This window comes from Akebia trifoliata, chromosome 9 (assembly GCF_017979445.1).
Source record: "Akebia trifoliata isolate Shusen 1 chromosome 9, ASM1797944v1, whole genome shotgun sequence".
Taxonomy (NCBI): domain Eukaryota; kingdom Viridiplantae; phylum Streptophyta; class Magnoliopsida; order Ranunculales; family Lardizabalaceae; genus Akebia; species Akebia trifoliata.
In genome coordinates this window covers 21,527,384-21,555,184 of record NC_141383.1, presented here as the reverse complement: position 1 = coordinate 21,555,184, position 27,801 = coordinate 21,527,384, and the positions used below count along the sequence as shown (strand labels likewise).

General features: G+C 33.2%; 1 protein-coding gene across 2 annotated transcripts; it reads left to right on the top strand.

Moving 5' to 3' along the window:
* Nucleotides 1-763: 763 nt before the first annotated feature.
* LOC147394631 (K-box region and MADS-box transcription factor family protein) lies at nucleotides 764-26,338 on the top strand. Of its 2 annotated transcripts, none has more exons than XM_086454877.1 (8): nucleotides 764-1,183; nucleotides 20,286-20,364; nucleotides 20,640-20,704; nucleotides 20,907-21,006; nucleotides 24,485-24,526; nucleotides 24,615-24,656; nucleotides 25,401-25,543; nucleotides 25,952-26,338. In XM_086454877.1, the coding sequence occupies exons 1-8, from the start codon at nucleotides 999-1,001 to the stop codon at nucleotides 26,037-26,039; spliced, it is 744 nt and encodes a 247-aa protein (XP_086311003.1). In that variant the 5' UTR covers nucleotides 764-998; the 3' UTR covers nucleotides 26,040-26,338. The 2 variants fall into 2 exon arrangements, with proteins under 2 accessions (XP_086311003.1, XP_086311004.1); XM_086454878.1 differs by having other exon boundaries at nucleotides 769-1,183; nucleotides 20,643-20,704.
* The last annotated feature ends 1,463 nt before the right edge of the window (nucleotides 26,339-27,801 follow it).

Sequence of the window (27,801 nt, the reverse complement as noted above, 5' to 3'; positions counted from 1 at the left end):
ATATGATTTTAAATCTTACTAAGGGTCCATAGGCCTACACGGATGATCAAATTTGCAATCCAACGCCACAGTCTTTTAGATTTCATGGAAAAACTCTAATCCAAAAGAATAAAATTCAAAAATGAAACCTTTTTGAGCTTAATCGAAAGTGTTCAAAATGTATGGATACCGAACTCCCAAATTTAAATTATAATTCAACAGTGAAAATTAATTTTTTCTAATAATTCTTAAAATTTTGTCCTTTATAATCTTGTGAAATCAAATTGATGTGATTAGGATCCATTCTAAAGTATGTTAAATAGTAAATTAACTCCATCAATTTGAATTTTATGACTTAGATCTCCGCTAAAAGATTTACAGGTAACAAACTTGATAAACTAAGGTGGAGTGGGTAACAAACATCATAAAATAAGTATTTGTAATAAAAGTGCAATTAGGTGTATCGGGTATTCTCTTTAAAAAAAAAAAAAAAAGAAAAAGAAAAAAAAAAAAAGGACTAAAAATCAGAAAATCAGAATGTTTTATTAGAAAAGTAATCCACTTAAAATTGGGATTGGCCAGCTAAGTAGTCGACGGGTCGTATCTCGAAAATCAGAATGTTTTAAGATAGATGTTGACGTTGAGTAGACATTAAAGCTCATAAAAATGTAAAAAATAATAATAATAAAAAAAGAAAACTCCCGCTATTTTTACTTCCTTATTCTCTCTCTCTCTCCTGTACAAAACCTGGTTTCGTAGACAAGAGAGCAAAACCGAGGAAGAAACATAAACAAAGAAAAACAAAAACCCTCAAATGGGATTTTATCTCTCCTGTTCTCTTTATCTCTTTATCTCTTTTCTCTCTTTAAGTAACGTTAAACAAACCTCCTCATAAAAGAAGATCAAAACTTAACTAAAAGAAGAACAACTTAGAGAGAGAAATAGCAAAGTCACTAATATTTTTAGGCACATTTAAAGAAAGAAAGAAAGAAAGAAAGAGAGAAACCTAGAAAAAAAAAATGGGGAGAGGAAGAGTAGAGCTGAGGAGGATCGAAAACAAGATAAATCGTCAGGTGACATTCGCAAAGAGAAGAAACGGTCTTCTAAAAAAAGCTTATGAGCTCTCTGTTCTTTGCGATGCTGAGGTTGCTCTCATCATCTTTTCTAGCCGAGGCAAGCTTTATGAGTTCTGTAGCAGCTCTAGGTACACTTTGATCTCTACATTTCTCTGTTTTTCAGTTTCTTTCACTTTGAATCTATCTCAATTTCTTTTTTTAGTCTAAAAAAATCGATTTCTAGTTTGTTTTCTTGCCTTTGATCGTAACTAAGCAGTAGATCTGTACTTGTGGATGTTGTTTTGGTTAGTTTTGATGATATTGAGCTAAAAAAAAGTTGAATTTTTTTTATTTTTATATTTTTGTGATTTTATTATTATAATTTGCTGCTATCATCTACTCTAGGTATACTAGTACTAATCTCTACATTTCTCTGTTTCTCTCTCTCTCGTTGAACCTAATTTCTGTTTCTCTTTCCCTTGAGGCTAAGAAATTAATCTCTTGCTTGTTTTTCTTACTTTTGGTGGTGATTAAGCATTAGATCTATACTTCTGGATGTTATTTCGTGTAGTTTTGATGATGTTGAGCAGAAGTTAACTTTTTTTTTTTTCATGATGTAGTTAGATTTTGTGTGATTTTATTGTTGTTATTTGCTCTCATCTCCTTCTCTAGGTATATTTCTAATCTCTACGTTTCTCTGTTTGTCTCTCTTTAAATCTATCTCAATTTCTATGTTTCTTTTCTTTGAGGCTAAGTAATCGATCTCCTTTGAGTTTAATATGATTTTTGTGTTCTATTTTGTAAGTAAGCAATAGATCTATACTTCTGATGTTGTTTCTTTTCGTTTTGGTGCTGTTGAGCTAGAAAAAATTTAACCTTTTTTTAGAGTGATTTTATTGTTATAATAACCGGTTTTTTAGGTTTCTTTTCTGATACTTTGAGATCAGATCAGTTATAAACACCATTGACTAGTGCCTCGCAGACCTGTTGTTTTCTTTGCACTTTTGTACTTTTTATCTATTTAAATTGATATTTTATTATTTTATTTGTTTACTAACAATAAAAAAAATTCTTGTTCAGAAGGAAATCGATTATTTAGATAGGGTTTGATGATATTTAGGTTATGGATTTCGTTGATAAGGAAGAGTTGAGTTCATAATCAGTGTAGATCCATATATTTCATCACTTCTTCCTTCATTTTCTGTGATCATTGAAATATTGAACCTAAAAAACTGTTTTAGGTCTTGTTTTAAAATCTTAATCATAATCTCATTAACACTAAAAAAGTTTAAATAGATTTTGTTTATAAACTAGTTGTTTCTTGTAGAAATAAAAGAAATTTCTCTTCAAACAATTTTCAGCAAAATTTTGTTAGTTTTTGAGGTAGCAAGGATTCTGTACTTTTCTCTACAGCTGCAAATTCAAGAAAATCCATGAATTGTTTCTTGCTGTTTTCAGAGAGTTGCTAATGGCAGCTGCTTAGTGTTTTTTATATTTTACAGAATATTCTCCTCGTTCTTACTGGTTATTTGACTGGGAAAGTAGTACTTCAGTTTCACATTGGAATTATAATATAATATATTGTGTTTGATAACTATTACATCCATTTTTTAGTTATTATTTACTCGTAATTGAAAAATTATTAGTTATTCAGAGACTGTCGAATGTTGTGCCATGAAAACTTAATTAGGTGGATTAGAAGAATAGATCATTGTTGAATATTATGTTGGATCTTGAGCTTGTTTAGATGGAAATTTGATGATTGTGGGTGAAGTATAATCTGTGATCTTTCTCTTCATAAAAAATGAAGCTTGGAACCATAACTATTGAAAGTACATTTAGCTAGGCTTGTTGAAAATTTTGGTGTTGGAAATGGAGGGGTGATTTTTCCATGCTTTGTGTTGAGATTTCATTCTAGGGTTTACGCCTAGACTTCCTTTAGATAAACTTCGGTTCAATCTGATTCTAGAAAGGTACAATTCGAGGGACGAAATCAAGAAAATATGACATTAATGATGAATTAGTCTGGCAAACACATTTGTGCAGTGCACAAGAGGGATCGACAAAAGATAAAATCATAATGTAGTAAAAAATCCTCATATGACCAATGTTTCCATACATCATCAAAGTCATGATCCTCATCATAAAGTTCCTTGATCATACTAGAACTTATGACATGCATATTCATCATGTAAAGCACTTTTATTTGGATACTAGCTTTCCAATAAATCGAAAAATTTTCAGGGGTAAGAAAAACAATAATTTTCTTCCAATGAGATGGAGAGGTTTGCTGAAAATAACCAAATTACACTGCCTTCATGAAATTTCAAGTTCACCTAATCTAAATATATATTCATCTTCACCAAACACCGATTCTAGTCGACTTATAAATCTTTTGGGCTGCTATTCGGTTGTTCTAGTCAACCTATCACTATTATGTTATCCCACCCTATGAAATGCCAAAAAAATGATTCACTTAATAGTTGGAAAAGGCTTAGATGTTGATAATTCAGAGATTGGCACTAGTTGTGATAACCAAGATATCACCTAGACCAATATACTCATTCTGATTACATGCTTACAACTCCCAATCATCATTTTGATTTGTTGGATCAAGAATCAAAGGAGGAAAAAAAAAAAAAAAAAACTGATCAGAGGGGCAACGATCACCATAATGATACATTTGGCCTAGGATATCCACTTAGGTTACATTGATTGGTAGAATGCACATGTGATGCACGTGAGTGAAATGGAAAGAAAACCATAAATAAGAGGAGTAAGGATAGGGCATCTCTATATCTTGTTAAAAATAGAATCGTAATTGTAAATGCATTTTGTTATGTTAAGTTGTAGGGACATTTTAATTAAAATACATGTCCATATATTATCTTGAAGGTGCCAGGTTGCTAAGTTGGTTAAAGTCTACGACGGTTGATACCTTAATCTTGGTTTATATCCCACTTTTATCTACTAATTACTAATTAAACAATAATCTCTCTTCTTCTTAAGGTTGGTAAAATTCTGCTAGAGTCAATGCCATCACCTTCATAACCCCCTTCACTTACTAATTGCCAACCACTGATCTCACTTGCTTAGCAAAAGATATGAGGAAATTCTTTCCTAGGTTATGAAGGTAAAATTCAAGGATACTTTTGTAATTTGGAAAATTAATTAATGTGGATTTCCATTACAATACCACTCCTCATTAAAATAGCAAAGATATGAGGAAATTCTTTCTTACTTATTCTAAATTCTCTAAACTTTGTGATTTAACAGGCTGTTAAAGTGTAGCAATTTCCTTAAACATACTTTTGTGATGAGAACCCAAATATAGACAAAAAGTTGCACCAACGGTGGATAAGAAAAGTTGGTGCAAACTTTGATTCACTGCCTCTCAAAATACATATGTCAACCACTCTTTCTATTTCATTAACCTCATGAATGCACGGCCCACCCCATGGTGGTCCTACACACCAAAAGTTAGCTTGGTGCCTCTTGCTTTGCAGTATTTCTTGCTTTGACAAATGGTCATCACTATTATGTCCACATTATTGATTCTTATAACCAAATTACTTATTAGTATCCAATAACTAATATTTCTTTTTTACATTTATCAAAGTTAAGAAATATATTTAAAATATCTTTGATAAAGGGATTAAATATCTCCATTCAGACACCAACATTATTAGATGCAACTGGTGTAGAGAAATCGATCCAAGGACCATAAAGAATATAGATCAAGATGCACTCACACGCAGAAAAAACATAGAGATTTTACGTGATTTCCTTAAGATTGTGGGATGTCCATGGATCACACCGATTCCACTATGGAAGCAATGTTTTAACATACCCATGCCTTGAGGCAAGGCGTATGCTTCATGCCTTGAGGCTTAAGCCTCATCAAATATTAATAAGGCATACGCTTTACAGGAATGAGGTGTATGCCTATGCACTAAGACTTACGCCTCAATAGGTTCGGCACAACCCAATATCGTGGGTTAAAAAATCAATTTCTTTTTTCTAATTTCTTGCTTTATTTTACACAAATACCCTCCCAATGTCTATTATTTACATAATCTTACTCAATAGAAGTATTTTTTTTTTCTTCTAAACTTAGATTATTAAGAGAAATTCTCAAAATCTTTCTTTGAAATCCAAAAATTTCCTTACACTAAGATTTCTTCTTAGAGGCTCCAATACTCATCTGAATTCGAATCTGTCAATTCTTATAACTTTCTTACAAATATTGTAACCTGATAGAACCAACAAATCAATGATTTTCTTAGATTTTGAGATATGTGATTTTTTTATGTACATTCTTAAATTTAGTACCAATTATTGCATTTGATAAGTGAAGAGGATTATGAAGACATAAAGATAGATCCAAAAGATGATAGAGTAATCAGATATCATAACGATTCTTTGAAAGACCCTACTAGTGAAGATGATAGAGATAATTTTTAGTTGTTTTTATTCTCCTCTAGTTTATAATAGGGTCTAACACTTCATTCTTAGGTCTAGAGTAATTATTTATTTGATATTTGATACTCAATGAATGATGATACATTGCTATTTTGCTACTATATTACATTGCTACTTCCCTACATTCTTAATGTTTAATTTTTATTTGATGTTTGAAGGTTGTTTACTTGTTTTTGCATATTTTTTAAGATTTGTTTTTTTTTTTTTTTAATTAATAGAGATTTACGTCGTAATGCGCCTTAAGGCTTATGCCTTGTCTCAAGAACCCAACACCTCAAGTATGCCTTAGGTACTTTAAAACATTGATGGTGAGAAAAATCTCAGTTACATATTGCACCCTTTTCACCAAAAAGAGAAATATATATCCCCAGGAAAACCTAACTAGGGTTTTTACATAATATATTTGAAATTAAAAAATACCCTATGGAAAATTTTCTTTTGATGACTCTCCCCCCCACCCCCAACCCCATCTTCTAGGCAAAAGGGCTACTGGACCTCCTGCAAACCCCCCCCCCCCCCCACCCAACGAACATAGTGCCAAGCTTGAGTGGCGAGTATTGTGAAATGATGAACAATACTACTTTTTTTTGTTGTTGCTAAGTAATGACCAATACTACTTGCTGACCAATACCACTAGGCTCCACAAACAATAACAATTAGATCTTTCATATCATGAAACATGTTGATGTCTCAATTAAAAGATACAAATCCCATGTTGTCACCAATGTCTTCAATAAATAAGAAGGCATTGAATACACATATAATTTTACTCCTTTAGTCAGACCCAAACCATCCACACCATTTTGTTCTTGGTGGTAGGTCACTACTTGGTTATTTGAAAACTTTACATTTACAATTATGCTTTTCTACATGGTCAATTATTTGAAGAAGTGTACTTGACACAACCTCAAGGCTTTTTTTACCCATGCTTATTAAATAAAGTGTGCCTTTTATTGAAAATTCGAATGCAATGAATAATCTCTTTGTGAATATATGTCAAATAACTTAGCAAATTTCGTCTTTATTAAAGATTTGTAGTCTCACGCCCAAACATTGCTTTCTTCATCAAAACTGAATTTAATTACTATACACTTTATGAATTGGTTTATGTTAACGATCTCATCATTACTAACAAGAATCCTTAAATAGTTCATCATCTCATCAACAAAGTAGATTATGAATAGCAATTAAAGATCTTGGTTGTATCAAATTTCTTAGACTTTGAGTTGATATATTCCTTCCCCATGGATTATTTATCTCACAATACCTATACATTATTGATATACTCAAGCATGTTTCTCCACCAATCCAATCTTAACAAATACCAATTATCCACCATGGATGATGAACTATTAGATGATCCCAATCCTTATCAAGGTATTGTTGGTGCTCAACAATGTTACCACACACTCTCTCAACTTTCTCTTTCACTTGACAAGGTCTGCACATGATCCTTGGTCAACTGTCAAATGCATTCTCAATCATGGTTTAAAAAGTCATTTCGTTTCAAAAATAAAAAAATTCCTGAAACAATACAAAACATTCGAAACATTAATATTAATTTAAAAAATAAAATCTTCCCTATCAAACAATGAGGGTCAGGTCTAAATGACCCAATCTTATATAGGAGACCAAGGTCAAGGGCATAACTTCAGTTTGAAGGACAAACACAACATTTCTATTACAGTAGATACGTCGTTTTATAGAGAGGAACAAAGTGGCAGACTAACAAACTTGGGTGCACCCTTATCTAGTTCTCTTTCTCTCTCCTCCATCTCTCTTTATCTTGTAGATCTCCCCCTATTTCGCATCTCTCTTCTCCCTAGATTCCACTCTCTGTCTGATCTCTCTTGAAGATCCGTGGATTAGGGAAAATCATATAATTTTTAAAATTTTTTGGTGTGAAGATTGTTTCGTCTCGGTTGGCTTGAAAATCGAAATGTTTCATACAAAACATTACGAAACGTAATGGATCTTTAAACCATGTTCTCAATTACAATTTTAACATAAATAACATCTTCCTTTCTAAGCTCAAGATTCGATAGGTTTCGCTCTATTACTTTATACCCTCTTGGGGGGGACATTGGGAACTCCTAAGGGCATACTCTGAATCTCTATATTCCTCTAACTTGAAGAGCTAAAGAAACCAACTGCAGGAAGCCCTTCAAGGTATACTCAAGGTTCCTATTTCTAGCCTAAGGATAGAAGCTTTTGTTATTCTCTTGTGTACTGATTTCTCATGGACAGAGAGAACAAGTTTAAAATAATTCCTGATTTTCAAATTGAATGTATTAGAAAAATATTACTTAAAATTAATAATTGAGGCATGCGCGAAGTACTGTCCTAAAAATGAAATTCGCTCCTACTATGGTATTATAGTCATAGGTGTTCGCTCTCCATGATATAACAACCCACATTTTCAAAAGGGTACTCTAATTGGAACGTAACTTCGAACTCGACGATGTTGTGTGCTCTCACAACGAAGAATAGAAGTATACTAATAACCAAAAATTTTTAAGTAAAAGATTAAAGAGAAGTATTTTAAAATGACTAAACAAGAGCATATAAATAAAAGAGAAAGTGACTATTTAGAACAGTCACAAACCTCTTCGTATTGTAATGGTTCAGAATACTACAAAACGAATTAAACGACTAGAATTTTAAATAAAAATGGACCAAGATAATTAAAGCAAAAAATAGGCCTTTGCGCGCACCCACGTGAATTCATGATTTTCCACCCCCCTGCGAGCATATGCATTAAGGTTTTCAGAACGATGGATCTAAATCTCAATTAGAACCTTGGGTTTGTCTCTTCGAACCTCGTGTGTGCGCGTGAGCCCGCCCACTACTTCTATCAACTTTAAAACTATTAGAAATATAATTATTTAAGAATTACAAATCAATTTTTCTCCTAGTTGATGTGGGACTAAAATTACACGAGGCAAAATCAATACTTACAACTAAAGCTTAAAACAATAAAGTAAAAAACATAAATCATAAAGCAAAAAAGAAAAGTTGGGATTGGTTTACCCTATGGTTTAAACCTATTGAATATTAAAGGGTTTCCAAATTCAACCCTCTAAGTTCCAACAGCTCCTAGCTTAAATAGCTACATTGAGGGAAGCCTCAGAAGGGGTATACATAACTTCTTGCTTCTAAAATCCAAATGAGAAATTTTTTTAAACAAAAGAACAAGTCGTTCAAATGGGGTTGACACTCCCTACTTTTTGGGGCACTTTAAAAGTTTCTGTAACATTCTGCTGAAGGCTTAATACATCATGTAGATTGGTCAATTGTGTACTTCCCCACTCGTACATGGAGCTAAGTTATGTTTTTTTGGGTGCTCTACTTGGAAAATGTTGCACACTCCTAGCTTCTAGGTACATTGATATGATGTTCATGGAAATTCCATACATTTTTTTTTTCTTTTAAACATAACACAAACGGATACATGTGTGTGTATCCCTAGAATTTTCTTTTGGCCTTTGACTAACCATTTAGAAACCATGTTAATTTGACTTTCAACATAGGAACTCAACATATAATTACACACATACATGTAATTGCTTGGATACGAAATGCTTCTAGAATATCTACAACATCTCCAAACATTTATGATGAATGAAAGATCTGTATTAAAGAAAGAGGGGAGGTCGAGGTGACCAACCCCATGCAAAGATTACAAAACAGAAAACAAGAAACCAAAAATTGAAGTTAAGTGCTACCCATATGATTGCAAACCCAATCCCATCTCCGTATAAAATCCTCAAAAAGATTCCTTTAGCTTCCACGAAAATTGAACTCCAGCGGTACAGGAACTCCAAAATGTCGAAGATATGCCCATGTTCCTCATGCTCCTTACCTTCAAAGACTCTAGAGTTCCTTTAATGCCACAACTCCCAAAAGATTGCAAAAGGGACAAGTCCCCAAAGTTTCCAATTGAATGGTTGAAAGCCTACTCCCCATCGGGACCAACTATCCAATATGCCCCAAAGAAACCTCGGAAGGCAACCCGTCATCCCAAACAAGCCTGTGAAGTAGGACCATAGCTTCAATGCTTGCTTACAGTGAAGGAGGCTGTGTTTCGCCGACTCCCCATCCGACTTACACAAGACACAATATTTAATAGAAATGATACGCCTTTCAAACCCCATTATGACAATAGGTTTATTTATAAGTGTGTGTTTGGTAACACTTCTGAAGTCTAAATGGAGGTGGTCCACTTTTAAAATTCAGACTTTAGAAACTTTATTTTTGTTTGTTTTAGTTCATATTTCAGACTCTAGAACTAAAATTTAGAAGTTTTGAACTAGTGATGGAGAGATGCTGGACGAAACTTCTGAAATCTATTTTTTTTGTATTCTTAAAATACCCTCTTCAAAATCCTAATTTCTATCACTTATTCTTTCTTTATACGAGCCTTAAAATCCTTATTTTTAACTTTTCTACCTCTCCTTCATCTACAATTGTGTTGTCAAAATCTCTCTCCTTTCTCTCGTTTCGTGTTTGAAAACCTTATATTTTTATACGAACCCTAAAACTCTATATTTTTCAACTAGAAAATGAATGATTATTTATTGTTTGAGTATTATCTTGTTGGATATAATTTCTCAATTATGAATTCAAATTGAAAACAATACTTTTGGGGTGTTTGATAGGTTAGAAATTGAAATTAAATGTGTGGATGGTTTCATTATGCATAACATGTTATGTTTTTCGATTAACAATTTATTAGAATTATAAAAGGGTATTATTGTCAAAAATGTCCATTATGTTTTAAAATTATATTTGTAAGCAGAAACTTTTAAAAATGATAAACAAATAACTTTTTCAAAATAAGATTTCAGATTCCAGATTTTAAAAACAGACTTTGCACTTCAAACTCCAGACTTCAAAAGTGTTACCAAACATACCCTAACACAAACCATACATTATAGTCAAAGTCCTAACTTAGCTAGGTTGGTAAGATGTTCGGAGTGTTGTCTCCCTAGTATACCCCCTTGAACCCAACTTCACTTTGCTAGCCACTAACCATTTACTTATAAAAAAAATCTAGCCATTATAATTGTGGAGCCCAATGGCTTCATGCATTTGAGTATCATAAGAATCATGCAGAGTCCAGATTTGAAGTAGGTAAAGGGAACAATGATATCATGTAGGGACTGTTGCTAGTGTAGTTGGGTTGGTTGTGATGATGGAGTGACCTTGATTGTTAGGGGCTCAATCAATGCACCTGAAGAAGACAATTAGTTGAGATGCAATATTTTAGGATCCAATGCAAAAATGAGCAACATGAGCTAAAATTGATGTTGGGAAAGCATCCACATTTGAACATGATATATAGGTCAAAAAAAGAAAGCGAAGTGTTTGTGGGGCCTTATCCATTAACAATATATGTTGGAACAGCTGAAGACCACCGTCCTCAAGGAGTTGCAAGTTGATTGTCACTCAAATCAAGTAGCTAACTAAATGATCCAATTGAATATGAAGAGTTGTGGTTACATGCCAACAAGTTAGTAGAAAGAGATGATAAGGAAAACGTGAGTTTGTGAACGAGAATTGCTCTCTTGACCTAGAAGTAGGATGCTTTATCATGATGGTGTGTTAGTAGTTGAGCAATCTAAAAAACTAAAATCAAGTACCATTTCCTCTATGCTACGTGGACAAGCTATCTGGACACTTGTATTCTCAAAAATAGATTCGTAAAGCATCTATGACAAGATCAAGATCCAATTAGAGATAAATAAAGGGAAATTTTTAGGATATTGGATGGGACTGCATAAGTGGTTGTGATGCCATTTAGGTTTTCAAATGTTCCTTGTACAATCCTAAGGATGATGATTCGGCTACTATAACTGTTTATAGGCAAGTTTGTGGTGGTTTAGTTCAACAACAGTTTGATCTACAATGGAAATGAGAGAGCATTTGATGAAACTATATTGCATTCTAAAAAACTATCAACTTGAGAAGGTTATATGTTAACTTTAATAGAATAATGAATAGTTTACTTTTATTTAGTAATCACACTAGTCACAATTTTTTTCCGTAGATAGATAAGGCATGAGATGATTTTGATACAAAAATTCACTGTATCATTCTACGATGAAACACGGTTTGGGATTTAATGTCTTTGCTGATTGACAAGAAGTTATGATGCAGCTGAAGCTTTTGTTGATCATATTTCGTACACTTGCATCGATAAGAAAATCAATTTGACAAATGATATTTCTTCATGGTGTATTTCCAGTAGGATGGAAAGGAAGAATGGATGATACGTGTTTGCAACAAAGATCAATGGAGTTCCCAATATTGCACATTTTTATCCATTTGAAGGAAATTTTGAAATAATAGATAAGACATCTATCCTAGGTATTTAGTGCAAAGGAAAGGTCTTCATACCTAGATTTTACAGACAGGATGCGACATGTTGAGGGACTATTACCTTGACTTTGGTATAATCTGAGCATTTTTTTTTCTTTATATTTGCTCTTGTGGGTTCAGCTAAGAATTTGCTGTTGTTTTGGAAAAAAATGGAAAGGTTATAAGTTACCATTAGAGATTGATTTTTGCAAAGAATAATGAAGATTAGAGCTCTTGTTTAGACTTTTGGATTTTCATATTATTATATTCCCAAAGACTCAGATTTTTAATCTAAAGCTTGGGGTTAGACGCTCGGCTACCCAATTGGAGTTTTGAATAAAATTGAGGCTTTCATAGTGTGAAGTGAAGATCAGACAAAGTAGGACTAGAATTAGGTTGCCTTATCCAAACAATTTTTTCCAAGAAAAAATTGTCATCATTAGCAAACACCAACCAAAAAAACTCCTTCCAATGGCTTCTGCCAATTGTTCTTCATGATTAGTTTCAGCTTACAGGCACCATGAACAAATCATATGTAGTACCTCATTAGGATGACAACTAAGTCCTGCTCATAACCATCAAATAATTATATCCCGATTATTAGATCTTACGTATCAGTGGTCTTCGTCATCTCTCTTTCTAATTTTTGAAAAAGATATACTAAATTATCTAATCCCAAATCTAAATTGGTACATGTCTCATAAAACTCCATCTTGAACCTCTCATAATAATTGCATAATTAACATTGTTCACATACCATCTTACTATGCAAAGCGAGAAATGACGGTGTCTCTTGTATTATGCAAATAATACTAATGATAAAAGAAGTGGCATTATTGAAATATAGGTAACAAATATTGACAAGAAGGCATGTGATTTATCTGGTTCATGCGAGGAACTGAAAATGCAAGATAGTTGGTTGGGCGGACATTGCCCCTCACCCGCTCTCAAGTTCAATAGAATTAATGCACACATGAAAACAAACTGTATTAGTAAATTGCTAAAATATTTTACTGATATGACTAATTTGAGGGGGTGAACTCTATGCATCTTTGAGTGTACAAAACCTCCTCTCTAGATCTATGATAATAACGGTATTATAATCAATCTCATCCTTGATCAAATATTAAGAATCAGTGTTTTTAAACCTGCTTGAAGCTAACAAAGAGCCACAAATGAGGACAATTATAGGAAGAATGTGACTCTTAGTTGGTCAACCAAAATATCCCATGCACATCACACATCTTATCTCAAAATCTCTTGATTCAAGGACTTTTACAAGCACATAAGGGTTTTTATGTAAACCCAAATGAAATCTTATCCATTATTTTCGAAAATCATACCACAAATTGTATCTTTGTGGAAGGTTTTCCATTATTCTGGGAAACCTTATCACCATAGCTACCAAGTCAGGTTTTGGGGCGAAAATTTGGTAAAAATCGAAAAAAAAAGCAGGAAAAAAAATCAAGCTATGGTTAGGGTTCTTTTATTGTTCCAACTAAATGGTGTTCTCATATTGTATCATCAGGTTCTACATTAAACTAAATTAATAAATCACTAAACCCCTTAACGATAGCATTCATGTATCTTCAACCAGTGACCAGATATCAACATTTTCAAGGTTTATATCACAAGTCAGAGTTAGGATTTCACAACCGATGAAAAAAATCAAAATCAATGTCATCCTTTAGGCACCCCCATTCTCTTACACATTATCGATAAAATGGTCACCTTCAACTTCATCAAGTTCATATTTTCTTTCTAGTGCATCAAGGTCATCATTCATTTGGCCCAAATTTTCATTTCAAAGTTCGTCATTTAATTGCAGAGTTCATGAGAGACGCACCTTATTGAAGAAGTCGAGGCAAAATCATGATTAAATAAGTGAAGGAGAAAAGTCGCAATTTAATCATGACTTTTTCTAATAAGTTAGATAATTTAGTGACTATCCACATAATTATATCTCTATACTTACATGACTCAAATACTCTAATCTCACATTGTAATTGAGTTTTGTTTTTCCTAAATTTTGTTATGGTATCAAAGCCTTGAGGGGGAGTGGAGAATCCTATTCAATTTTTTATTTGTGATCTTCTTTAATCTCGTATTGGCGATCGCAAAACATAGGTAACTTTATTACTCTTAAACTTACAACTACAAACTAATTGAGAGCAAGGATCACTTCATAAATTGCATCATGCTTGCTCTTGAACCCAACTTGCCTTTTGATGACAATGCTTTTCTTAGTGCCAAGGAAGCTCGAAACTGTCTAGTTGTAGTGTGGGAACAAATTGACCATCTTCTCAAAAGTTTGGTCTCGAACACACTGTCAAACGATGCTCTACATCTTGTGGTTGGACTCAACACAATTGTGGAAGTTTGGGATCCTTCGTTCGCCTTCACTTGTAACTCCCAAAGAACGGAAGTTTAATATGCTTCATGTTGTGCAAAGGGTAGTACCCCTTGCTGGGGAGATATATACGTTTCTTTACTTCTGTTTTTGCTAGAGATATCCAGGACTATAAAACTTGAAAGAAAATAGTTATTGTTTTTTATCTGATTTGTGTATGTAGGCACACTACCAAACTAAATAAATCCTTGTGTTTTGTGTGTGATTGTCTATTCTCTTTTCTGCTTCGCTTTTCACACTTCAACTTATGACCTTTATTTTAAAGGTTCTAACTCTTATCCAAATATATGAGTAAGTTTAATCCATTTGCCACGATCTCTCTGCTAAAGGCAAAACCCGATCCTACGAACAAAGTTATTTAGTTTGTTAATGTAGTCTTGTCCAAGGGTGCAAAACTTTTGTCACTACCATGATTAATTGCCCAATGACTTCATGTATAGATATCATACAAAGCTTACGCCTCGAGCTGAGCCTCAAGGTGAGACTCATTCAAAATGTCCAGAGGTACAAGGAAACAACATAAAAATACCTACGGCTTACAAATAATTTATTGATCCATTCAAAAGGCATTTGCCTTAGCTTGTACTATGAATAAAATGTACACTTCATTTTCTTTTAATTCTCTTCCTTTTTTTATTTAATTATTATTATGATCAGTATACAAAATGTGGTAGCATTTATAGATAAATTTGAATAAAAATAGTAGTAGATGTTAAGAAAGTTGTTGAATTGATTTAATCCACTAATAATTGTGTTGGTATTGTGTATTGTAAAGAGTAACTTATTGAAAAAAAAAAATAAATAAATAAAAATAAAATATATATATATATATATATATATATAGTTATACATTTTGTCATAAATATAAAATTGTGATATTGTATATTTTAGGAATTCGATTATGAGGGTTTGAAATTATGTGGTGGCTACACTAACTTTGCTAATTTTCAATATTAACTTATTATTTGTGCTATGTTATAAATTTAAAGATTCCATGCATGTAATTCTTATGCCTCAAGGTATTAGCCATCCTTACGCCTCATTGTCTAATAGCATTCTAAAGAATCCTATCCAAACAAAACTCAATCCAATTACATAATGTTAAATCTCAATTCTAATTGTTACTAATATTGTATTAATTACTAAATTGCTCGCAATATTCCACCCCATTGAAAAATGATAGATTACCATCAAGGATAAGATTTGTAAATTCATTGAAGTATTTTCAATAATTTTATGAGTGATCAAAATTTGTTCTCCAAGTGTTTTATAGCTTCAAGTCATCATACGATCGCAATATGACTATTGAATATACACTAAAGCAAAATGACTGCTTCAAGGGTTTTCCTCCATTTAGCTTTCACAACATGGTCATCCTCCATTAAGCCCACAACAGTCAGCCAGAGAAAGAGCTCTAATGCCAATAGTTATAAATTGAAAAACCAATTTACTTATTTGATTGCTTCAAGGGAGTCTACCTATGTTTGTCTTACTTCTACAAGGGAAAAAATCTCCTAACATAGTTCTACTAAAATTTTCTTCTTCATCAACCAAAGTTTCTCAATCCTTCTTTATAATTAGCTTCAGTACTTCATAGGAATAAGCTAGGAAAATCAAGAATCCTTATTAGAAAAAAAAAAAAAAAAGCTCAATCCTAGTAAATAAATTAAAGAATATCAGATCTAATTGTCAATATTATTCTTTTACTTATTAAATACGGCTTATAACATAATTAAAGGCGCGATCCCACTCTCCACAATTAGTGATATCACTCCCAAGAACGAAAAACAAGATAAGGGAGTTAAAGGGCCCGTGTGGATAGTGTAGCTAGAAGTACTTCGAGACAGAGATGTAGCTTAAGTTCTTTTTGAATGAGTTGGAGAAGTACTCTGGAATAACTATCATCTATATCATTTATTAGGTTTACTCCTACTATAGAAACTTTGTTTCTAACCAAATAAGGAGGCCCTTAGTAGGTCTGTGAAACTAAAGTTTCATCCTAAAAATAGTGAAACATAAGAATTTAAAAACCTGCATTGCTTTAGTATGGCCTAGAGCTCAAATTTTGAAAAAAAGAAAAAAAAAATCTAAATTTACAATTAAATTTAAGGACCCTTCTGTAGGTCAATTTTTTTTATATAATATATTGCTGCTATATAAGAATATCTAGGGTAAGATGTGCATTTAGAACCACATTGCCCTTGGACTATTTACAACTAGTCGATTAAGAATTCTCAAATATGCTAGAACAGACAATGCATCAAAGAAGCCGAATTTATTCTCCTTATTGAAGACAATGCAAGGTTCATACAAAAGTCAATAGTAATCAAGAGTACATGCATCTAACCTCCATTTGAAGTTACCAAGCTTGTTCCCGATCTGCAGCCTTAACCTATGAAGTTATCATGCCTATTCTACTTTTTATAAAAAAAAAAAAAACAAATGTTTAGTTTTAACTTTTAAATATAATTTACAAATTAAAATAAATAAATTAATGAAAAACTAAATATGTAAATCAACGTATGCTGGGCATAGTAGCCAAGGCCTCCCTCCAAAAAGGGGTAGGGCCCTTGTTGGCCACCCACAAGTATTTCTCCCGACTTACCTGGTATGTGTGGCTTTTTGGTTATTGCAACTACTCGCAAGATTTGGGCGAGATATGGTGCTCTAAGAGGCCATTGCCTTGCCCCTATTTATTGTGCCTAGGGGTTCACACATCCTTGTCATAAAAAAAAATGTATGTATCAAATCTTTTTTATTAAATTTTAATTTTAGCTATTTACTAAAATAATACAAGATATTAAATGTCAGGAACTACATCACAATAAGATGAATACATCTCAATAGATTGGCAACCACTCACCTATCTATCATTTACATAACTCTATCCAATAAATAAAAATACAATTAAAATGTGAAATTTTACATAAGATTGATGTTAGTTTAAATTTTAGGACTTAGTTGAATTTACGTGCCAGATTTGAATTTGAACTAGCTAGTTTCTACAGTTGAATAAGGTAAGTTATTAGTTGACTTGTTAGATTTGAATAAAATGTATGGCATGTGACTGAGAGATTGCTTGGAGGAAAAAAAAATGTCTAGGGGGCATAAGGTGAGGATTCATTCATAAATTTGTGATCTCTTATGGAAGTCAAGTGGTTGTTCTTCTTCTCCCTGAAAGATAAAAAATCGAGGCATACCATACATGCATGTTTATATTAGAGAACCACCATCTAGTGATAGGGTTACCTTGGCTCCCTTTCACCATGAAAAGGGGATAATGCATTGGTTCCAATGGAAGAAAAAACATTGCTTGAGATATGTCATGTAGGAAATTTGTTGATGCTTTTTGTCCTTGGCTTGGCCCAACTAAATTTGAGGACATTTTAGGGGTCATGAGTAAACCATACTGAACGACTTTCCTTTGCAATTACCAATTATGATTTGAAAAAACTATCTAATTGCACATTGAATAATTTGAATCATTCCTCATTAATTGTATTGACTGTGGCTCCACAAATTTGATAATTAGGTGGGACTAAGGCATTGACACCCCTGATTAAATTGCTAACAACAACTAACATATTAGTTCATCACAAGAAAGGTCTCTGCTGCAATTGTGATGAAAGGTTTAGCGTTATGCCTCATTGTCACATGAAATAGCTTTTTTTGGTGGAGGGAAAGTAGCCCAGTTAACTAAACGTTGAGAATCAATGAAGATGCAATAGACTCTGATGACGAGTAGTCCAAAAATTTCATTCAGGCATTAGTTGGGTATTTGACCCTCAAACAATGTTGGTGCACGAGTTTATGAAGAAAACCCTACCAAAAAAAAAAAATTATGAAAATCATAAGCATTCCTTATCTGAACAATATGGTTAAGAAAGGAAACATAAGGATTTTTTTTAATTGTGTTTAGTTCAACAAAGAAATCCATGTCTATTTTATCTCCAAAGTTGGATGATATTCTCACTTAATATTCATATATCTTTTATGAAGCAGATGTGCATACCTCCTCGTGCTCACCTGTACTACTAGTTCGCTAAAAAGATGACATGTAGTGCATATGCATTGACACTACAATAAATTAGACCTTTAGTGGCTAAATTTTTATCGCTTGTTAGCTTGGGCTAAAAGTGTTGTGGCTAAATGTTTTAGTTGCAATTTTTTAAAATCGTCACTAAAAGTGCACTTTTAGCCGCAACAATAAAATCTTTGCTAAAGGTATCACATTTTTCCACAAGAATCATCGCCACTAATTCAAGTTCGTGTCGTTTACATACTTGACTTGGGGTAAGATTATCACCAAATTTGAATATGAGAAGCGACGGCAATAATGCATAAGTCCCATGAATGAGAAATATTGTCTGTATCATTAAAAATCTCCCGTTTGTTTTTTTGTTTCTTTTATGCCATTCTCATAAATAGCACTTCATGGGAGACCAATTATGGCATCTTGCAACTGCACTAGAGACTTTATTGAGGAATCACCAACTTTATGTTTAAAACTCAAATGCACATATGAGGCAACACAACTTAAGTATTTGAGGATATTACAACTGATAAGCTGAATTAGCTGAGTTGTTTGACTCTAAATTAACTAGCGGTTAAAATTGAATAAGGTAGGTTATCAATTGATCTTCTAGATTGAATAAAAGTTATGGCATGTGATTGAAAGATTGTAGGGGGTGGGTAAAATTATTTAAGAGGAAGATGGATTAGGGGAAGATTCATTCAAAAGTTGTAATATTTCTTATGGAAGTCAGTCAAAATTAATTATCGATTAAATTTCATCTTCTTCTACTGTTCAAGTTCTTATCATTATCCTTCTTTTAGCAAACCCTAACTCTCCAATAAGTGAATTCATACGTAATTTTCCAAGAACTATCTTGATTCTATTGGCATGTGTCTACTATTTTGAAAAGGAGTTGCTTGCACCATTTGTTGAAGTCAGGCTTAAGTGTTCGTTTGATAGATCCTAGAATGCCTCTTCTCATTTTTGGTGAAGATGTCAACAGAATCTAGACTCAGTATGTGATTTTGTGGTTGGAATGGGCAATGGACATAGCCCACATCTGATTGAGCATCCAATGGTGTCAACAATTTCAAGTCAGTGCATTGCCACCTATGGTTTTAAATTTTAATAAATGAATTGATGATATAATCCTTTTTATCGTTGTGAATTTTCTCGTTGCATTGCTCTTTTAATCGTTCTCTCCCCTTTTTTAGGACTGCTGTGTTCATTCTCTTCAGTTCTTATTTCAACTTACATTATCATCATATTAGTGCTAGTCTCTTACTCATCCCTTGAAAGATGATATATATATGTTCTAACTTTACACTTACCGAAAGCATCATTTTCTATACCCTTTTCCAATTATTAGGATAGGCAACATTGATTGTAATTTATGATTTTAACTCCTATTATAAGTAATATCTCAAGTCAAATCATGTAACAACACATTTTCTCTAAGCAATATTTGTTGTATTTTTGTCTACATTCTTTGATAAGATTAGGTCATTCACCTAACGCAATCTTTCACTACCAAGCTTTATAAAGTCATATGTGGAGTTGTGAATTGAACCATGACTAATATCATAGCCTCCTTCTCTGTTATATACTATTTCATCTATGATAAAATATTTTGTGTAATTATATTTATTTCATGATTTGCCAGGATAACAATCATTTCATGCAACTTTAGTCTATGGATGTCTTTAAGTTTTGGATCATTATATCATCCGGTGTTGCTTTTCCAATTATTAGGATAGGCAATAAACTTGTGTCATCTGTATGTGAGAATTGAATTAGATTTATTTTCAGCATTGGTTCGCTATCTTAGAATAGTTGATGAATGTATCTGAAGCTGTTTTATTCAAGTTTAGTTTCTAGCATATTTCACATATTAGTTTGCATCAGATATTCATGTATAATATTAAGTGCTCTGATGCAAAAATTCATAAATTTATACTCACAACCCTATATTTTGTTCCTTTAGCATGCTAAAGACACTTGACAGGTACCAAAAGTGCAGTTATGGCACATTGGAAGCTAGCATGCCACCCAAGGACACACAGGTTGCTTAATTTATTCTCTAGTGCATTTAATTATCCAGAGGTGATTATACCTAAGTATATAACTAAATTATTAAGTCTTGAATAAGAATTTTGTATAAAATCTCATGCACATACCCATATACATTTACTAGTTTTTGAAATATTCCCAATACAAGCCTCCTTTTGAAATAGTATTTCTTGTATGTGTGAACTGAAATTTTTTTTTAGTTTTCTTTCTTTCAGGGAGAACTCCTTTATTTCATTACTCCTGACATTCTGTGACTTTTTCTCTCAAGCAGAACAACTACCAGGAATATTTGAGGCTCAAGGCAAGAGTTGAGGTTCTGCAACAAACTCAAAGGTAATCGTCTCGATCTAAGTCTTTATTTTGTTGGATGCTGCTTTGACATATGTATTTTGAATGAATAGGTAGACAATTGAACTTCTTGGAACAATTTTCCATTTTTTTATGGATGGTGGAACAATTGATTTATGAACTTTTGTTGAATTCTCGATACAATTATTAAACATCGTCATAAAATCCTTCTACCCATGTATTGTAGAAACCTGCTTGGGGAGGACTTGGGCCCACTAAATACTAAGGAACTTGATCAGCTTGAGAATCAACTGGAGACATCCTTAAAGACAATCCGATCAACAAAGGTAATCAAACATTATATAGAAGTCTACTACATTACTCTCAAGTTAGGACTAAAATCTCTAAACAATGGAAATAATGCTCACAATCTATTGACCTATCATTATCTAATTAGGTAATTTCATGTTTCATTATGTTTGGAGCTGCAAAAACATGATAAATTTTATAGGGGTAAGGAGGTGAAATTTGTTCTCACTTTCAAAGCAAGACAGACTTTCCTTGTATTACAGTGGGATTTCTTGTTAAACATTGAATGGTTTCTTTTATAGAAATAGTTTTATTGGTATTTTGGTGACATTTCTTTCTTCTGTGAAGTAAATTATTGAGCTGACCTTTAAGTGATGGTGATAGATGATACATCACCAAAATAAGTTGATTTACTAATGCAAACCTCTTAGGATATCTTCTTGATGATGCTGCGGAGAGAGGTTTGGGTTACACCTTATGGCTTCATAAAATCGAGGACAGATTTATATGTTTCTTTTGAATTGATGTTATATGAGTGGCAACCCTTTCTTCTATGACAATTTTCTTTTTCAAGGGAAAATTGTCTGCAACATCACGCAGATGTGGAAGGAAATGGTCTAGAAACAGCACATATACTACATTTTAGACATAAAATTGAAGTTCTAATGAATGAGTAAAACCTATCCTATCACAGGGACTAAACTCTTGCGATGTTCAAGGTATGGGGCTCAACACGAACCCTTGTTCTAAGAGTTTGTCATTGTTTTTCACCGCTCGTCTTCAACTCTACACTGATGTTTTTTACTAATCTTAATGGTGTTTTTCACTAATATAGCTGTAGAATTGGCTCTGAGCAAGAGAAATTTTTTGCAACCAATGTTGTTAAAAACACTTGGCAAGGCCAAGGTGGTTGACACCCTGGAGGTTGGGATTAAGTGGAAAACAAAGTTCATATTTCAAACTTGTATATATCGTATAGATCATACAGAGAAAATAAGTACAAAAAGATAATATTATAAATATACCATTACCAGGATAATACCAACCAACTACCAAGCAAGCCAGTAAGTAATTAATACACGTAACACATAAGCAAGGTAAAAACCATGTAACTGCCAATATTCAAGAGGTTTAATGCCTCCTTGTCAAATGTTTTCTCATTTTCGATATGCCTCTCCATGTTTTTTTTTTATCATGATAGGAAATGATATTGTTTGAAATGCTTGCAAAGGTTATGGGAGAGATCAAGGAGTTTAATTTGTGCCAACAATATCTAGAACCTTATTCTAGGAAAAAAAAAAAGAGATTAGAAACAAGAAGCCACTTTATGCAGTAATAATAAGGTGAAAATATATGACTCAGGAAAACCAATGAACCAAATATTTTCTGTCAGAAACCTAACTCCTAAAGTGCCCACTCAAACGAGACATCGAGTACGTACACACAACACACAAATGATATGTTTGAAATATTCTCTACTTTTTATTAATGGGTTATATAAATTAATAGTCATAACTACTTACTAATTCCACTTTTACTAAAATACTTATTAAATCAATAATTAAGCTTATGATAGAATCCTCTTTATTTGGAGATACTAATAGAAATAGAATCCTAACAATGCCCCCCTCTTCAAACCGACCATGTCCTCATGGCTGTAAAGTACTTTCAATTGGAACATTCTCATTCTTAACATCACAAATAACATCCACTCCATCCTTATAGAAATGTATTTGCATCTTCTTACGTCGATGGCTTGTGGTGAAACGTACATCACCATAATAAAAGATCCCACTGTTTAGTAAAACTTTCATTTTGTCAATTGAAATTTGTCATGCAACTACTGCAATCATCTCAGGTGGAATTGTCGTTTATGCTTGACCATTGGTAAGCAATCCTAACATTAGTTGATTTGCACATTGAAGTCGGAGCAGTTTCTCTTCTTGTCATCTAGCTAACCAGCATAAACTAAAACATTTTGCAGCTACACAGATAGTTATTAAATCAGTTAACACCACTTATAAACATTCCTCCTACAGCGGTTGTTAGAACAAATAATTGATAATTTGTTATACCCATTAAACGAACAATCCCATTAAGGTCCCATCATTTCTACCATCAACTCCATTGAAAGTCATTCAAACTCCAACATTTCAGAACCTTACTGTAGATTTGCCAACATTTCACCAAGATTCTCATAATCAGTTGATCCAAAACAAACTAATGTTTCCTTTGTCATTCCTCCCAATGTGAGGATTTGGGTTTGTATGACTATACTATTGAAACCAAATTGACGCAACTCCCTCCATGTGGAATGGGGTAAGGAAAGCTTTTTCATTTTCATTGTCTGACGGTAGCAGAAAAATCGCTCCTCTTTGTAAATGACTTCTAAGGGCTTGTGACTCACAAATCGTGGAAAATTGATTCGAATAAATCTTGGTTGACTCTTTCCTTCATTTTCCCCATATGGATTCATCATTTCATATTCCTCGATTTTCATGCTATCTTCATTGTTGATGAGAGTAAGTTTTGGTTGAGTCACTCTAGAGTTTTGAATCAAATCGAGCATGTGATTTGTCTCTGGTCTCCTCTAATTTCTCCACGCATTTCTCCAATTGAATTATTTTCTTCTTTTTTGGTGCCCCCATCGGGGTCCCAATGAACTAATGGTTTCTTTAGGGTTTTCTATTTTTGAGGTTTCTAATTTTGAGGGATAAACATGTTTTAGGCTTTTAGCAACTCCCAATTTTATTTATAGAGAACTATAGGACTGTAAAACACAAGAGAAAATAATGATTGCTCTTGATCTGATCCGTGGACGTAGGCACATTGCCGAACCACGTAAATCCTTGTGTTCGTGCATATTTTGTCCTCTTTGTTGTTTAGTTAATTTTACAGTAAAGACCTTTGAAATTTCCAAGGTCATTAGGACTGATGAACTAATGGTTTGTTGAAATTTTAAAGATTTTATATTTTCCATAGAACCAACTTGTGGTTCCTAGTAGTTGTGGACATCGGCACCCTTGGAATGTAAGTTATGATGTTTTGAATTTTTTAATGCAATGATGTTCTAGAGATTTTCTTTCTAAAACCTTTATTCATTTCTTAATTTTCTTTCTAAAACCTTACATATCTTCCTTTCTCATCTCTCCATTCTTTGTATTTTCTTATCAATTATAAAATAATCGCATTTTCATCGATCTTCATTTTTGCGCCACTTTTTGTTAATCCATTGGACATAAAAACAAAAATTGTTCTTTTTCTATTATAGAAATGATCTATACATGAGAATCACATTATATAAAAAAGAGACTGTTATGGGCATCTTTTAATTTAGATCTTGATGCGAAGATGGCTGTCAAGTGAGAATTCACCGAATTATCTTTCTTCACATCTTCTCCGAGCTTAAAACACCAGATGATATATATGTTTTAATTACAAGCTACTATCATTTGATAGGGGAATTCAATTCAGTTGGTATTGTTCCTAACTTTGCTATTTCGACATGTTTCGCAGACTCAGTTTTTGTTTGATCAGCTTTCTGACCTTCAAAGAAAGGTGATGCAATTTTTCTTAAAATTTGATTTCGTACGTTTCAATTTTATGTGTTTCCAATATAATATAGTTATGAATGATCCTACTTCAGGAACAAATGCTACATGAAGCAAATAGAACCTTGCGAAGGAAGGTAATCAACACACACACATAATGTTTCAGTTTGAACTTATTTTAAACTTTTAATATGGAATGTCTAGTTGCAGGATTTAGGTCTGGCACGTCATATTAATATCGGTATCGGACATTTTATATCAGATCTTGATGAATCATTTTTCACTCAACTTGCTTTATTTCCTATTTTTCTTTTATTGATTTCAGCTTAAAGCTTAAGCTCTTATGAGAGGTGGATTTCCCTGAACTCGTTAATAGTCGACACTTAAACTGGGATAGAAATTTAATGAACATGGAACCAATCTATAACGAAAATACCATTGTACATAGGGTGTTTTACGTAATCAGATAGAAGTTTTCATCAAATTAATTAACCAGATACAATTTTGAAATATTTATGTATCTAGTTACACAACTTGATCAAAATTTCTATCCGTTTTCGTATTTTACCATAATCACAGCACCCTTACTTTTTGCACTAAAAGACAATATTAAATATATTAAAAAAAAAAAAAAGTTGTGGATGATGGCAGTGTCCCTTGCAATCTTGACATTAGCACTATACATGTATGATGTATGTATGTATGTATATATGTATTAAAATTACATACTTGTGAGGTCTTCAGATTTAGACCTTATGATGTCTTAAAATTTCATGGGTCTCTATTTGCCTCCCAATTCTCTCTTGCCCTCATATTGTATGAATTTATACATAATTTGCACAAATAACTGACATTGGCCCGTAAATTTCCATATTTGGCAGTTGGATGAAAACAGTACAGAGATCCCTAACCTTCAACTGTCATGGGACGCTTCTGGTGGGCAAAACATGGCATATGGTCGCCAAAACCTCCCGTCAGATGGATTCTTTCAGCCTCTAGAATGCAATTCCACACTGCAAATTGGGTAAAATATATTATCATCCATAAAATCCAGGAATTCTTTTTAAAGAGTATAATCCTATGAGTCCAACTAGCCATACTAACTTATAAGATTTCAACTCTTTCTAAGGGCCATTGAGCTCACCTTGTAGCACCCAAAAACAAGATCCGATGCCACAGGGTTGTAGAGGACAAAATTCTATGAACTTTGATTTTGAATTTTTTTTTTTTTTCACCGTTGAATTTTAATTTTAAATTTGGGAGTTTCATGGACGATCGGTAGCCATCCATGAAATTTAGAGGGCTATGGTGTTGTATAACAAATGTCGTAATCCATTTGAGCTCAAGGACCCTTAGTAAGTAAGACATATTATCATCCAAATACTATTGTTTGAAGGAAATTTCGCTGTTGTAATTATTTTCTTGGTGACAGATACAATCCAGTGGATCAAGATCAGATCAATAATGGCCAAACCTCAGCCCAAAATGTCAATTGCTTCATTCCTGGGTGGATGCTTTGAGTTTTGGACTCAATAGTTACTTATGGGATGATAGAAATGTCTACTACTACTACTACCAGGTATTATTTATATAACATAATCTGGTTTATGCAACTAGTTGCAAATATAAATAATAAATGTATTTTTGCTAGTATTTGTAAACCTATAATGACTGGTTTATGAAACCAGGTAGATGGGTTTTCTTGTGTTTTGTTCTAATCTGGTTTGAACATTAAGATAAATATGGAACCACTAGCCATGTTATAGATGGCATGAAACAAAAATGTAATTCTAATATGAACTATCTTACTTTGTTTTAATTCTTAGTTATGAAGATGTTTTGGTTGAGAGCCTCAAATGTCCTTGAAGGCTAGTGTTTTCCCATTGAGTTGTGATTATATAACTCGCCAGGTGGCATACTCAATCGACTCCCTGACATGACAAATTTTGGGAACCGTAGATCTGTATGTCTCAGGATATTGATTGCACTTACCCATAAAAAAGTGTATCTCGGGACGTACAGGTCTACGGTTCCCTAACATGTCCACATCATGGAGTCAATTGAGTATGCCACCTGGCGAGTCATATTATTGGGACTCTTTCCAATTTTTTATTTTCTTAGGTTTAGAGTTGTGCTAGAGTGATTGCGCAAGACATTCTGTTAGACGCTGAGCTAACATTGAGGTGTGCATAAAACCATAGATGGTTTTAACTCTTATCTTGCGGAAAGGCATCTATGGTTCCATACACACCTCCATGTCAGCCCAATGTCCTGCAAAGTTACTTCAGCATTTTCCATAGAGTTGTGATAATATGACTCCCCCTGACATACTCAATTGACTCCCCTGACGTGCGGGTGTGCCAGAAACATAGACTATATATGCCTCGGGATACACAATTTCACATCCCCATATACACAACTGCAGATTTATTGGGATGTGTGATTGTGTATCCTGAGGCATAAAGTCTTTGGTTCTTGCACACCTCACATCAGGGGAGTTGATTTAGTATGCCACACGAAGGAGTCATATTATCACCACTCTTTTCCATATGTTTAATAAGGGACATACACTATAACTGTCCCATAAGTAGCTTGAAAAATTTTAGTGTTTGATGATGCCAATTAACAACTGAGATAATATGAGATTATCTAGAAAAAATTCTTAATGTCTACATGATTCTGTTAGGAAATTGGGCAATAATATATTTTTTTTATCCAATCTCCTTGAAAATGAATTTCTTAGCATGATAAGAACTCACGTTATTCACTCAAAAGTCAAAACCACCCCTATCATCAAAACTAAAAGAGTCCCCCTAGCCTTACTAAGTTAGTAAGGATTTCACCCTTACTAAGGTTTCTTGGACTCACCTTTTTTGCATCTAAAAAAAATGCCCCGATTCTTCAGGGCTGCAGAGGACGAAATTCTATGAATTTTGAAAAAAATGTTATTTTTTATCGTTTAATTTTATTTTTAAGTTTGGGAGTTATGTGGAAGTTCGGTAGTCGTACCATTTTAAAAACCTTGGATTTAGTTAAAAAGAAACTATAGTTTTCTCCTTATGTGGTAATCCGAAGAAAATATTTTACTATAGAGATTCCTTAGCCCCTAGGGATTACTTTCGATGGGAAACTTGCTCCATCCAAGGCTTTCCATCAACACTTCAAAGGTCCAATTAGGGATATACAAATTACCCATTACCCAAAATCTGACCCAGAACTGAACTAAACCCGGAGAGAAATTGAATTGGACCAAACCGAAAAGTTTCAATTTCCAACCCTAAA